Source organism: Sparus aurata, chromosome 24 (assembly GCF_900880675.1).
Source record: "Sparus aurata chromosome 24, fSpaAur1.1, whole genome shotgun sequence".
NCBI classification, from domain to species: Eukaryota; Metazoa; Chordata; class Actinopteri; order Spariformes; family Sparidae; genus Sparus; species Sparus aurata.
In genome coordinates this window covers 12,008,657-12,024,138 of record NC_044210.1, presented here as the reverse complement: position 1 = coordinate 12,024,138, position 15,482 = coordinate 12,008,657, and the positions used below count along the sequence as shown (strand labels likewise).

Here is a 15,482-nt window from a genome sequence, read left to right as displayed (position 1 = left end):
CAGGACTGAAATGATCAGTTTTCAGGCACTTTGCAGTTTTTTGTTTCAGCTCTGGTCAATCATCACAGACCCCCTACAGCACCTCCTTTGTCACACACTTGTGTTGTAAAGAGCTGTTTCTCATAAATACACACCTCATTTCTGGGTGAAGCACATTAACCAGTGACCTCTCACTGCACATGTCTTGTATTGACTTTGAATGAAACAGTGAATGCCCCTAATGACAGAAAAAACAGCAAGGAAGTTCACGTCGCCCGGATTGGCGTCACCGGGGCCCCACCCTGGAGCCAGGCCTGGGGTTGGGGCTCGCAGGCGAGCGCCTGGTGGCCGGGTCAATGCCCACGGGACCCGGCCGGGCGCAGCCCGAACGAGCAACGTGGGTCCGCCCTCCCGTGGGCTCACCACTCGCGGGAGGGTTCAGAAGGGGCCAGTGCAGTCGTGGGCGGGGGCCCCGGCGACCCAATCCCCGGATGGTGACTCTAGCCATGGGGACATGGAATGTCACCTCGCTGGGGGGGAAAGAGCCTGAGCAGATGCGGGAGGTTGAGCGGTACCGGCTAGAAATAGTCGGGCTCACCTCCACGCACAGTCTGGGCTCTGGAACCCAACTCCTTGAGAGAGGCTGGACTCTCTTCTACTCTGGAGTTGCCCGCAGTGAGAGGCGGCGAGCTGGTGTGGGCTTGCTTATAGCCCCTCAGCTCAGCCGCCATGTGTTGGAGTTTTCCCAAGTGAACGAGAGGGTCGCTTCCCTGCGCCTTCGGGTCAGGGATAGGACTCTCACCGTTGTCTCGGCTTATGGGCCGAACAGCGGTGCAGAGTACCCGGCCTTCTTGGAGTCCCTGGGAGGGGTACTGGAGAGTGCTCCAACCTGGGACTCCGTCGTTCTGCTGGGGGACTTCAACGCACACGTGGGCGGCGACAGTGTTACCTGGAGGGGTGTGATTGGGAGGAACGGCCTCCCCGATCTGAACCCGAGTGGTGTTTTGTTACCGGACTTCTGTGCTAGTCACAGTTTGTCCATAACAAACACCATGTTCAAGCATAAGGGTGTCCATATGTGCACGTGGCACCAGGACACCCTAGGCCGGAGGTCAATGATCGACTTTGTGGTCGTGTCATCTGACCTCCGGCCGTATGTCTTGGACACTCAGGTGAAGAGGGGGGCTGAGCTGTCAACTGATCACCACCTGGTGGTGAGTTTGATCCGCTGGCGGGGGAGGAAGCTGGACAGACCTGGCAGTTCCAAACGTATTGTGAGGGTCTCCTGGGAACGTCTGGCGGAACCCTCTGCCGGGGAGATCTTTAACTCCCACCTCCGGGAGAGCTTTGACCAGATCCCGAGGGAGGCTGGGGACATTGAGTCCGAATGGACGATGTTCTCCACTTCCATTGTTGACGCGGCTGTCCGGAGCTGTGGCCGTAAGGTCTCTGGTGCCTGTCGCGGTGGCAATCCCCGAACCCGGTGGTGGACACCGGAAGTAAGGGTTGCTGTCAAGCTGAAGAAGGAGTCCTACCGAGCCTGGCTGGCCCGGGGGACTCCTGAGGCAGCTAACGGGTACCGGCAGGCCAAGCGTGCGGCAGCACGGGCAGTCGCGGAAGCAAAAACTCAGGTCTGGGAAGAGTTCGGGGAGGCCATGGAGGAGGACTACCGGTCAGCCTCGAAGATATTCTGGCAAACCATCCGGCGCCTCAGGAGGGGGAAGCGGACCTCCACCAACACTGTTTACAGTGGAGGTGGGGAGCTGTTGACCTCAACTGGGGACATCGTCGGGCGGTGGAAGGAATACTTCAAGGATCTCCTCAATCCCACTGTCACGCCTTCCATAGAGGAAGCAGAGGCTGGGGACTCAGAGGTTGACCCATCCATCACCCAAGCTGAAGTCACTGAGGTAGTCCGGAAGCTCCTCACTGGCAAAGCACTGGGGGTGGATGAGATCCGCCCTGAGTACCTCAAGTCTCTGGATGTTGTGGGGCTGTCTTGGCTGACACGTCTCTGCAGCATCGCGTGGCAGTCGGGGACAGTGCCTCTGGACTGGCAGACCGAGGTGGTGGTCCCCCTATTTAAAAAGGCGGACTGGAGGGTGTGTTCCAACTATCGGGGGATCACACTCCTCAGCCTCCCTGGGAAAGTCTATTCCAGGGTGCTGGAGGATGCGGATGATGTGGTCTTGTTGACTCCTTCGAGCCGGGACCTCCAGCATGTCCTGGGGCGGTTTGCAGCCGAGTGTGAAGCGGCTGGGATGAGAATCAGCACCTCCAAATGGCTTGCTCCCTCCAGGTTGGGGGAGAGTTCCTGCCTCAAGTGGAGGAGTTTAAGTATCTTGGGGTCTTGTTCACAAGTGAGGGAAGGATGGAGCGTGAGATTGACAGGCGGATCGGTGCGGCAGCCGCAGTAATGCGGTCATTGTATCGGTCCCTTGTGGTGAAGAGAGAGCTGAGCCGAAAGGCGAAGCTCTCGATTTACCAGTCAATCTACGTTCCTACCCTCACCTATGGCCATGAACTTTGGGTCATGACCGAAAGAATAAGATCCCGGATACAAGCGGCCGAAATGAGTTTCCTCCGCAGGGTGGCAGGGCGCTCCCTTAGAGATAGGGTGAAGAGCTCTGTCACCCGGGAGGAGCTCGGAGTAGAGCCGCTGCTCCTCCACATCGAGAGGAGCCAGCTGAGGTGGCTCGGGCATCTGTTTCGGATGCTCCCGGGACGCCTCCCTCGGGAGGTGTTCCTGGCATGTCCCGCCGGGAGGAGACTCCGAGGAAGACCCAGGACACGCTGGTGTGACTATGTCACTCAGCTGGCCTGGGAACGCCTTGGGATCCTCCCGGAAGAGCTGGAGGCAGTGTCCGGGGAGAGGGAAGTCCTGGTGTCCCTGCTCAGGCAGCTGCCCCCGCGACCCGGCCCCGGATAAGCGGAAGAAAATGGATGGATGGATGGATGAAACAGTGAATGCACAAATTTTGTGTTAGACAGCAAAATGACATCAAACGTGCAAATATAATGATATAAACTTTAAAATGTCAATTATCTAGTGATTTATATCTCTTCAGTAATATTCTCTCAGTGGAAATAGTCCTTATTTTACTTTTGTATGTTCCAAATTGTCATCACTGGCACTACTGTTCAGCGCTGTACTGCATCTTTTATTAGCTTTCTTGCCAGCTGTGCTATTAAAGATAATCAAACCTGTGTTGTCTCTATCTCTGCCATGTTCAATCTTCAAATGAGGTTGTGCTGTAAATAATGACACCAAGTAAATAGCTTTTAAGGTGAAATATAATGGCAAAATCAAAAATAGTCAAAAACAGCCAATTATACCCTGGAATATCGGATTTCAAAGAAAACTTAAATATCCCTGACGTCCCACCTTCAAACACAGCCTCATTTGGCCATCCATGAAAAAGCTGCTTAACCTCCCACTTTTTTTTATAGGAATGCACTTTTCTTACGGGCACTGCACTAGTAAATAATGAATAAGAGGAAAAGAATAGCTGATTTTACAAGACATATCTCACACTGGAGAGTGGTAGACGGCTGTTTGCAGTGTGATTTCCTTAGGTATAAATCTGTGAAAACTAAAATAAAATGTAAAAGATGAATTTGCTAAACACATCAACCGGTTCTTGATATCAACCGGTTCTTGATAAAATAAATCTCAGCAAATCAGTTGAATTGGGCCACAGTCACAAGGCATTCACATTCTGGCTGTAGCCACATGGGGGTGATGAGAGAGCACTTTACTGCAGAAGGTGCTTTCTGCCTGTTTGTACAGCAGAAAGATTTAGGGCCTGTAGACCTTCAAAATAATGCAAAATCCACATTCGGCCGTGCTTTAAAGGACTCTACCACCTTGTTTTCCCCTTTTTAAAACCAATTCATTCTGATCAGATTCTCACTAATTTTAAACTGATGGCACAACTTGTATTTCACCGACACAACTGTTATGATCAATTCCATTTAGTTTAATACATTCAAGTACATTAATTACAACCTTGGCTTAAAATTATTGTTGTTCTACTTTTGAGGTGGTAGAGGTTTATACCAAACAGGACTTGTTCATAGCTACTTGTGGAAAATACAGATTATACAACTACTTGCTACCACCCATACGTACCTAAAGATCCACACAATTTAACCTGGGATCAATACAATAAAAGTTTAGGGAGGGGGGAAGTGATGAAGATGATGAAGAGGGAGAGATGTTGCATCATCCATAAGGTGTTTGGGGAGGCAGAACCGCAGGTTACAGGATTATAAATCAGCTTTCTGATGGGGAGTTGCATCTCTTCTCCCTCCTGATGGACGGTGCTGAGAGCCCTCCTCTCTGCTTTCCCAACCTCAACTCCTCCTGCAGGAGGCTGCTGCCTCGACCCCGCTCTGAGACTGCAGTACTCTACACCCTGCTGGCCTTCATCTCTCTGCTCACAGTGACACTCAACCTGCTCGTCATCATCTCCATCTCCCACTTCCGGCAGCTTCACACCCCGACCAACGCCCTGCTTCTGTCCCTGGCTGTGTCCAACCTGGTGGTGGGGCTGCTGGTGATGCCCATCGAGGGCCTGCGCTACATGGAGACATGCTGGCTGCTGGGGAGGCTCATGTGTGCTCTGACTCCTTATGTTTCTTATTGTCTACTCTCTGCCTCTGTAGGAAACATGGTGCTCATATCCATAGACCGATATCTGGCTATCTGTGACCCACTGCTCTATTCCGCTAAGATCACACTTAGCAGAGTTATAATTTCAATCTGTGTATGCTGGGCTTGTTCAATTATCTACAATGGGTGCATTCTGATGGGACACTTAGGGCAGCCGGACAGATTCAGCTCCTGTCATGGGGAGTGTGTAGTGGTCATCAGCCACACCTCAGGAACTGTTGATCTCTTTATGACCTTTGTGGGGCCTTGTACTGTCATGGTTGTTCTCTATATGAGGGTGTTTGTGGTTGCTGTGTCTCAGGTGCGTGTCATTCAGCTGCAGACTGCTGCCACCACTGTGCGAGCAGCTCCAGTCGCTAAAAAATCAGAGAGGAAGGCAGCCAGGACTCTTGGGATTGTAGTAGCTGTGTTTCTGATGTGTTTCGGTCCATATTACTATCCCGCCATCGCAGGTGCGGACACCTCAAACAGCTTGTCATACTTTGCGGTCTTGTCTTGGATCATGCTGACGAACTCTTGTGTGAACCCTCTGATCTATGCTCTCTTCTACCCCTGGTTTAGGAAAGCTATCAGACTCATTGTCACGATGAGAATACTGCAGCATCACTCCCGGGAGGTCAAGGTCTTGTAGACAGGCCTTGAATTGATACATACATGAAGGATGAGAAATACTAAAGCATTTTCTGGCATGTTGTCCGATGTCCAATGACTTGAATGTTTTGGTGCAGTTCTTTCCATTTCATCTGTGTACTTTAGCTGACACACAAAAAAAGAAACCTGAAATATGACATAAAATACTTTGCTTATACACTGATTCTGTACATGTGAGTGGCTTATGCATGTACAAATGCACCATTACTCCTTGGATATAAAAAAAAAGGTGGTAAAGGTTTACCTCCCACTGACCACATGTGCAATGACAATTATATCCATGTCTTATCAATGCTTTTTAAATTAATGCATGCCAATATATTGTGACGTCTTTGTTCAACAGGGGGCCTCGCTGACTTTTTTAGTTTCTCTACTTATTCTTTGTCGATGCAGAGTCCTTCTCGGTCGTGGAACAGTAGACCAGCTCTTCACCCTTGCAGGACTGCTCAGGGGGTAGACATGAGTTTGCTCATCCAGTCTACATGTGTTTTGTGGACGTGGAGAAAGTCCATGACCGTGTCCCCCAGGGAGTTCTGGGGGGGAAATTGTGGGGAGTATCGGGTACCATAGACGTTGCTAGACTTTGTCCTTATTTTACTTTTGTATGTTCCAAATTGTCATCACTGGCACTACTGTTCAGCGCTGTACTGCATCTTTTATTAGCTTCCTTGCCAGCTGTGCTATTAAAGATAATCAAACCTGTGTTGTCTTCATCTCTGCCATGTTCAATCTACTTTAACGCTGAGCTGCTGTCAAATGCACTTCCTGTCTTCCCTGCAACTTACTGGTTCTGAAAAGAAACACAAAAACTAGGAATTTCTAGCAACAAAATGCAAAAAAAGGGTTCTGCCCCACCAAGTAAAACATACATAATGTGCATGTACAATAAGTATAATGCTACATATTCACATATATATTCAGAATGATCCTTTTGCCTCCATGGACTTACCAATTTGAGAGCTTCATCCAGGTGTCTGTTTGAATCAGGCCTGTAAATCACAATGATTTGAAAACAGTTAGAAAACATGAGAGCATGAAGTGTCACAGATTTACAAAAATAAAATAAATAATGAATAAGAGGAAAAGAATAGCTGATTTTACAAGACATATCTCACACTGGAGAGTGGTAGACGGCTGTTTGCAGTGTGATTTCCTTAGATATAAATCTGTGAAAACTAAAATAAAATGTAAAAGATGAATTTGTTAAACACATCAACCGGTTCTTGATCAAATAAATCTCAGCAAATCAGTTGAATTGGGCCACAGTCACAAGGCATTCACATTCTGGCTGTAGCCACATGGGGGTGATGAGAGAGCACTTTACTGCAGAAGGTGCTTTCTGCCTGTTTGTACAGCAGAAAGATTTAGGGCCTACAGACCTACAAAATACTGCAAAATCCACATTCGGCCGTGCTTTAAAGCACTCTAACACCTTGTTTTCCCCTTTTTAAAACCAATTCATTCTGATCAGATTCTCACTAATTTTAAACTGATGGCACAACTTGTATTTCACAGACACAACTGTTATGATCAATTCCATTTAGTTTAATACATTCAAGTACGTTAATTACTACCTTGGCTTAAAATTATTGTTGTTCTACTTTTGAGGTGGTAGAGGTTTATACCAAACAGGACTTGTTCATAGCTACTTGTGGAAAATACAGATTATACAACTACTTGCTACCACCCATACGTACCTAAAGATCCACACAATTTAACCTGGGATCAATACAATAAAAGTTTAGGGAGGGGGGAAGTGATGAAGATGATGAAGAGGGAGAGATGTTGCATCATCCATAAGGTGTTTGGGGAGGCAGAACTGCTGGTTACAGGATTATAAATCAGCTTTCTGATGGGGAGTTGCATCTCTTCTCTCTCCTGATGGACGGTGCTGAGAGCCCTCCTCTCTGCTTTCCCAACCTCAACTCCTCCTGCAGGAGGCTGCTGCCTCGACCCCGCTCTGAGACTGCAGTACTCTACACCCTGCTGGCCTTCATGTCTCTGCTCACAGTGACACTCAACGTGCTCGTCATCATCTCCATCTCCCACTTTCGGCAGCTTCACACCCCGACCAACGCCCTGCTTCTGTCCCTGGCTGTGTCCGACCTGGTGGTGGGGCTGCTGGTGATGCCCATCGAGGGCCTGCGCTACATGGAGACATGCTGGCTGCTGGGGGGGCTCATGTGTGCTCTGACTCCTTATGTTTCTTATTGTCTACTCTCTGCCTCCGTAGGAAACATGGTGCTCATATCTATAGACCGATATCTGGCTATCTGTGACCCACTGCTCTATTCCGCTAAGATCACACTGAACAGAGTTAAAATTTCAATCTGTGTATGCTGGGCTTGTTCAATTATCTACAATGGTTGCATTCTGACGGGACACTTAGGGCAGCCGGACAGATTCAGCTCCTGTCATGGGGAGTGTGTAGTGGTCATCAGCCACACCTCAGGAACTGTTGATCTCTTTATGACCTTTGTGGGGCCTTGTACTGTCATGGTTGTTCTCTATATGAGGGTGTTTGTGGTTGCTGTGTCTCAGGTGCGTGTCATTCGGCTGCAGACTGCTGCCACCACTGTGGGAGCAGCTCCAACCACTAAAAAATCAGAGAGGAAGGCAGCCAGGACTCTTGGGATTGTAGTAGCCGTGTTTCTGATGTGTTTCTGTCCGTATTACTATCCCGCTATTGCTGGTGAGGACACCTCCACTAGCTTGTCCTATTATGCTCTGTTGTCTTGGACCATGCTGACGAACTCTTGTGTGAACCCTCTGATCTATGCTCTCTTCTACCCCTGGTTTAGGAAAGCTATCAGACTCATCGTCACCCTCAGAATACTGCAGAGTCACTCCCGGGAGGTCATGGTCTTGTAGCAGGACTGAAATGATCAGTGTTCAGGCACTTTGCAGTTTTTTGTTTCAACTCTGGTCAATCATCACAGACCCCCTACAGCACCTCATTTGTCACACACTTGTGTTGTAAAGAGCTGTTTCTCATAAAACACACCTCATTTCTGGGTGAAGCACATTAACCAGTGACCTCTCACTGCACATGTCTTGTATTGACTTTGAATGAAACAGTGAATGCACAGATTTTGTGTTAGACAGCAAAATGACATCAAACGTGCAAATATAATGATATAAACTTAAAAATGTCAATTATCTAGTGATTTGTATCTCTTCAGTAATATTCTGTCAGTGGAAATTGTCCTTATTTTACTTTTGTATGTTCTAAATTGTCATCACTGGCACTACTGTTCAGCGCTGTACTGCATCTTTTATTAGCTTTCTTGCCAGCTGTGCTATTAAAGATAATCAAACCTGTGTTGTCTTCATCTCTGCCATGTTCAATCTACTTTAACACTGAGCTGCTGTCAAATGCACTTCCTGTCTTCCCTGCAACTTACTGGTTCTGAAAAGAAACACAAAAACTAGGAATTTCTAGCGACCAAAATGCAAAAACGGGTTCTGCCCCACCAAGTAAAACATACATAATGTGCATATACAATAAGTATAATGCTACATATTCACATATATATTCAGAATGATCCTTTTGCCTCCATGGACTTACCAATTTGAGAGCTTCATCCAGGTGTCTGTTTGAATCAGGCCTGTAAATCACAGTGATTTGAAAACAGTTAGAAAACATGAGAGCATGAAGTGTCACAGATTTACAAAAATAAAATAAATAATGAATAAGTGGAAAAGAATAGCTGACATTTTACAAGACATATCTCACACTGGAGAGTGGTAGACGGCTGTTTGCAGTGTGATTTCCTTAGATATAAATCTGTGAAAACTAAAATAAAATGTAAAAGATGAATTTGCTAAACACATCAACCGGTTCTTGATATCAACCGGTTCTTGATAAAATAAATCTCAGCAAATCAGTTGAATTGGGCCACAGTCACAAGGCATTCACATTCTGGCTGTAGCCACATGGGGGTGATGAGAGAGCACTTTACTGCAGAAGGTGCTTTCTGCCTGTTTGTACAGCAGAAAGATTTAGGGCCTACAGACCTACAAAATACTGCAAAATCCACATTGGGCCGTGCTTTAAAGCACTCTACCACCTTGTTTTCCCCTTTTTAAAACCAATTCATTCTGATCAGATTCTCACTAATTTTAAACTGATGGCACAACTTGTATTTCACAGACACAACTGTTATGATCAATTCCATTTAGTTTAATACATTCAAGTACATTAATTACTACCTTTGCATAAAATTATTGTTGTTCTACTTTTGAGGTGGTAGAGGTTTATACCAAACAGGACTTGTTCATAGCTACTTGTGGAAAATACAGATTATAACTACCACCCATACGTACCTAAAGATCCACACAATTTAACCTGGGATCAATACAATAAAAGTTTAGGGAGGGGGGAAGTGATGAAGATGATGAAGAGGGAGAGATGTTGCATCATCCATAAGGTGTTTGGGGAGGCAGAACCGCAGGTTACAGGATTATAAATCAGCTTTCTGATGGGGAGTTGCATCTCTTCTCTCTCCTGATGGACGGTGCTGAGAGCCCTCCTCTCTGCTTTCCCAACCTCAACTCCTCCTGCAGGAGGCTGCTGCCTCGACCCCGCTCTGAGACTGCAGTACTCTACACCCTGCTGGCCTTCATCTCTCTGCTCACAGTGACACTCAACCTGCTCGTCATCATCTCCATCTCCCACTTCCGGCAGCTTCACACCCCGACCAACGCCCTGCTTCTGTCCCTGGCTGTGTCCGACCTGGTGGTGGGGCTGCTGGTGATGCCCATCGAGGGCCTACACTACGTGGAGACATGCTGGCTGCTGGGGAGGCTCATGTGTGCTCTGACTCCTTATGTTTCTTATTGTCTACTCTCTGCCTCTGTAGGAAACATGGTGCTCATATCTATAGACCGATATCTGGCTATCTGTGACCCACTGCTCTATTCCGCTAAGATCACACTGAACAGAGTTAAAATTTCAATCTGTGTATGCTGGGCTTGTTCAATTATCTACAATGGGTGCATTCTGATGGGACACTTAGGGCAGCCGGACAGATTCAGCTCCTGTCATGGGGAGTGTGTAGTGGTCATCAGCCACACCTCAGGAACTGTTGATCTCTTTATGACCTTTGTGGGGCCTTGTACTGTCATGGTTGTTCTCTATATGAGGGTGTTTGTGGTTGCTTTGTCTCAGGTGCGTGTGATTCAGCTGCAGACTGCTGCCACCACTGTGCGAGCAGCTCCAGTCGCTAAAAAATCAGAGAGGAAGGCAGCCAGGACTCTTGGGATTGTGATAGCTGTGTTTCTGATGTGTTTCTGTCCGTATTACTATCCCGCTTTCATAGGTGTGGACACCTCAAACAACTCCTCATACTTTGCGGTGTTGTCTATGATAATTTTGTCCAACTCTTGTGTGAACCCTCTGATCTATGCTCTCTTCTACCCCTGGTTTAGGAAAGCTATCAGATTCATTGTCACCCTGAGAATACTGCAGACTTCCTCCCGGGAGGCCAAGATCTTGTAGACAAGCCTGAAATTGATACATACATGAAGGACGACAAAATACTAAAGGATTTTCTGCCATGTTTTCATTATAGATGACTTGAATGTTTTGGTGCATTTCTTTCATTCTTCATTCTTCATTTCATGTGTGTACTTTAGCTGACACACAAAAAAAAACAACCAAGGAACCTGAAAATGTGACAGCATAATACTTTACACTTTATCTTTATACTTGGTGTATTCATCTGAATTTTGCCTCTATGTCTACAGACTTCGCTGTAAGTCAGGCTTTCTCTCATTTCAGGTCGTGTAAGTCTGCAAATCATAGTGGTTTGGAAAGGTTATTAAATGGCATTTGAAATATATATTTACTACATTTGGGGGAAATTCTTTGACAGTTTTGCTGGGTCTATATCATTAAACAGCATCGATATCCACCGATCTCACATTAGCGTATACATATATATATGTCTTTATCTTTTTGGCATGTTTATTAAGAAAGCTTAAATTGAAAGATTATTCTATTTTATTCAAATACCTGATTTATTTGATACAGCCCCTGACCATATATTCGTTTCCTTATATAGTAGTGGGCCTTAATCATTAAGAAGCTTACACTGACACTGGAGGAACACACAGGTACACTCAGCTGCAGTACCGGTACCGGAAGCAGCAGGGGGCGGTGTTGCAACGTACATTTGGTGTCTGACATGACTCTGAGACGTTTGTTGTTGTTTTTAACACATAAATATGTCTGTTTGACATTAAATATTTTCATTTTAAACAACTTACAGACATTGTGTCAAGCCGGCGGCGTCGTTTATGAGGCCAAAACACACAGTTTATCAGACACTAATGAGCAACTTCCTAACAAGCTAGCTGCTTGCTAACTTTAGCCCAACAATTTCATTAATAATAGACATTTTAACTGGTAGCACCTGACGTGTGAGTTTTGAAGCTATTTGTGCATTTATATTGCTAAACCTTGTTACATATCAGGGCAGAGTTACCTGCACGGCGCCATTTCTTTTTCCTGCAATGGCTACGTTATGTCCCGCCCTCCTCGGCCTCTGATTGGCTGGTGCTCGTCGCCTTCGCAGCATGAAGAGTCCGATTGGTTAGGGATAGGTTGAGATTGTCAGGGTAAGCCAATCAGGGACGGAGTAGGGCGGGTCATGCCTTCGCCATCCTACAAAGAAATATCCTGTCAAACTGGCAAAACCGTAATAACACTACACACTACAGGTGTGACAGTATTTACAGAACAAATTTATTGGTCTCTTATATTGGGTACATTTCCTAAACACAAATGATGTGTATAAACGTTTTTTTTCCCTAAAATGTTTGTACTATACTGCTACAAGTCCTAATGGATAAAATAAATACATTTTAGCTCCACTACTATGAGCCATGCATTTACATGAATTACATATGTAATAAGTTATTTCTTACTGTGTGGTTTTCGGTCCTGAAACACCAAAAGGACAAGTCAACTGACTTGTACTATAATGTGTCTACTGTCTATGCAGAACTCCCTGTGGACTGTACCCCGGCTGTGGGTGACTCCGGTTCCACAACCATACAGCCTTACCTTTACTCATAAACACTGTGGTGCTGTTTGTGCCGCACCAAGAGGACTGGGTGGGCCATGGGAGAGGTGTCTTTTACTGGATCTTGGACACAATGACTGAATTTTCATTTTTGGGCGAAGCTACCCTTTAAATATTTAAAAGTACTCAAATGTATTATAATATGCTTTCTGAGCAGAAATGTATACACAATAAAAATCCCTCTCAAAAAGAAGACTCCAAAACACAACCACTTAAACAAATCCATTAAAATGTACTTTCAGACCCTCACACATAATTCTTTAACACAGCTATGAATTTATGGCCGCCATTAAATTTAACAATCTTTCCTTTTTGTAAAACTCTCATAATCAAAGAGCTCCTTGTCTTCGCCAGCAGATGGCGCCGGCTAATCTGATTATCCATGAAATGATCCACGAGGCTGATCAGTTGTATGTCTCCAGGCTAGTTATGGTGTGTACAGGATCCAAAATGTGCTGTTACTAAACTTGCACAAACCACAACGCATTCAGATCTGGGCACTCACATGGATAAAGTATTCAGGGTATGAAACACTTGCTGTGCTTAGCGTGCTTTTCATTACAAGGACTCCACCAACTAGGAGTCAGATGAGAGGGAATCTGCCTCCATAACTGTTTACCTTGCAGTCATGATTTGCAGGAGTCCCCGAACATAATCCCTGTAAACCTTTTATTTTTTGTTATCTAACTTTCTGGTCATACATATTAAATCATAGCTGCTGGTTTGAGTACTACCCTTTGGAGTACCACCCTGTTTTCAGGTAACCCAAGCAGTATTATATATACTTTTAGAACTTGTTTACACAGTGATAAATAGTTAATACACTTTGGGTTCTGAAAATTGTCACACCCAACCACAGGGTGATTTTTGGATTATCCTGTTTCCCTGGAGGATAAATATTTGACGTCCATTTGTTCTTTGACTCCTGTGTAGGTGGAGGCTGATGGCAGGAAGAGAGGCCACGGTACTGGAGTCCGAGGGGACACGGGAAGGGGCCATCGACATTTGACAGGGCAAGCCCAACTCCAGACAAGCAGGTGAACAAAGCAGCCGGTTGGTGCATTTTTACTTTCAACTTAAAGAAACAGCAGTTCAACTGGGATTTTTCCATTGACTCAGTTACATGCATGAATCATGCGATCACATATGTAATTGAAGGTCTTGGTCTTGTTAACGAAGGGGGTTAGGCCGTCATTACAGGAAAATCCACAAAGCATTTAATTATGCGCTGCAGACTGTGTTACAACACTGCCCAAGGATCTCACGAGTAGAATGTCAAAAAAAGATGTTCAAAGCCTCCAATAAATCCAAAGCAAATCTACTTTTGTTATTAATTTACATGCTGTGTTGTCTCAAGGTGAGGCCCAAGCTGCGTTAGCCAAAGCAGAGGCTAAATCCAAGGCCATTCGTCTGCTGTCAGAGGCTCCAGCTGAAGACGTATAAAGTAGATTTAATGGCTTCATTTGTCATCCAAGGATTAGAAAATGATCCTGTATTGTTTGGAAATGTTATTCCCAGTGTCCTTCATTGTGCTTTGGGACATTTGAAGATAAATCTGTTTGAAAAATATACTACAAATCTTGGAATTAGTTAAATTTTGAGGTATGTTTTTGATCAAAGGATTTGGTCCACATTCTGTTTCCAAGCCTTAGATCCAGCACATGTCGTTTTTACAGGATTGTTATTCAAATTAAACTACAAGTATAAACTGCTAACCAGAGAGCTTTAAGGATAATGGAAGGCAGATTTTGTTGCCCTCAGACGGAGCCAGGCTAGCCATTTACCCTTGTTTCCAGGCTTAATGCTAAGCTAAGCTAACGTCCCGTGGTTGCAGCTTCTTATTTATGCTGCATCAACGTCATAGGTTGGAATTTCCTAGGTGAAATTTCCAAATTGTTTGGACAGACAAGTCTGAACTGGAAAACGTAAGACTCCCCATGAGAAAGTGTACAATGAAACGCCACTCGAAGTCCAAAATTAAGATCAGGACGTCAATCTCGAGCATTTGTCTGACGTCATGCAACAATGACGGTTTCCATGGGAAGTCTTTAGGACGTATTTGTAGACAACTTTCTATTAGGCTCGTGAATGTAACGTTCAGATTCAAGCACCTTAATTTCCAAGGTATAATGTCGTCTGTTACCTCTGTGTCATTTTTCCTTCTCTATTTCTATTATAATGCCGGCAGGCTGCTCTGCTGAGGGTTCAATTGTGTGTACGCTTGCCAAAGAGGCAACGTCTTTTTTATGGTCCGCCAAGTTTTCTGTTCACTTTTGGCGTCTCGCACCTGGAACGCTTTGATGTTGGAAGTTGGAAATTTCAATTAGGAAATTCCGACCTCTGCCGTTTACTGGAACTCAGCATTACAGACGGATCTGAAAGTGATATCTTGAATCTTGAGCTTTTCATCTAACTCTCAGCGGGAAGCAGAGTAAGCACATTTCCTCAAACTATTCCTTTAAGTCACGGTAAAAGAACTCATTTTTCTGAAGAGAAGTTTCACTTTTAGTACTCACCAGCTATCTGAGCAAGTAACCAAGACAACAAGTAAAGTTGTCTAGGTGATGTGATAAAAATCAACTTTCTTTATTTTTAAAGGAGCTTCATCTAATAAAGATACAGTATGACAATGGGAAAAACTTCTACAATTCAGGAATCATCAAAACAGGTGTCAGTGGTTAAGCCACTGTTGTATAAGGATGGTTAAACTGTTTAATAGAGCAACAGTTGTTGAAAATTATGTTTCACATGTTATCTCTGTGAAGTCAATAACACCAGCTGTGGGTTCAACTGATTGCAAATATTTTCAAATGGACGACTGTCTAAACCCAGCTCAGCTTTTTTCTTTGGTAAGTTGTCACAGTTTAGGATGAACCACTCTCAGTCGCTCTTAAATATAAAATATATTAACCTGTAAGGCAGGTTTTAAAGGGACACATATTGTAGAAAGGGAGATTTTCTTTCTTTGGATGATAAAGCTGGTTCAGGTGCTATATCAATGTTGTAAAACACTCAATCCATACAGAAATTAACACAACCTGTATTCGAAAACTCTGTCAGGACTTTTGTGGGCTGTGCCTGCTCAGGCC

The 15,482-nt window shown here is 45.1% G+C and overlaps 3 protein-coding genes and 1 long non-coding RNA gene across 4 annotated transcripts; 3 read left to right on the top strand and 1 right to left on the bottom strand.

The window, feature by feature from the left end:
• The first annotated feature begins 4,295 nt into the window (after positions 1–4,295).
• LOC115576564 (trace amine-associated receptor 13c-like) lies at positions 4,296–5,285 on the top strand. The gene has a single exon (XM_030409090.1). The coding sequence runs from the start codon at positions 4,296–4,298 to the stop codon at positions 5,283–5,285; it is 990 nt and encodes a 329-aa protein (XP_030264950.1).
• Positions 5,286–5,960: 675 nt separating this feature from the next.
• Positions 5,961–8,906, bottom strand: LOC115576565 (uncharacterized). Its single transcript, XR_003982884.1, has 4 exons — positions 8,874–8,906; positions 8,710–8,714; positions 6,255–6,294; positions 5,961–6,095 (listed from the first exon to the last, which is right to left on the bottom strand). It is a non-coding gene; the product is annotated as an uncharacterized LOC115576565 (long non-coding RNA).
• LOC115576562 (trace amine-associated receptor 13c-like) lies at positions 7,056–8,176 on the top strand. The gene has a single exon (XM_030409088.1). The coding sequence runs from the start codon at positions 7,187–7,189 to the stop codon at positions 8,174–8,176; it is 990 nt and encodes a 329-aa protein (XP_030264948.1). The 5' UTR covers positions 7,056–7,186.
• Positions 8,907–9,815: 909 nt separating the features above from the next.
• Positions 9,816–10,805, top strand: LOC115576563 (trace amine-associated receptor 13c-like). Its single transcript, XM_030409089.1, has one exon. The coding sequence runs from the start codon at positions 9,816–9,818 to the stop codon at positions 10,803–10,805; it is 990 nt and encodes a 329-aa protein (XP_030264949.1).
• The last annotated feature ends 4,677 nt before the right edge of the window (positions 10,806–15,482 follow it).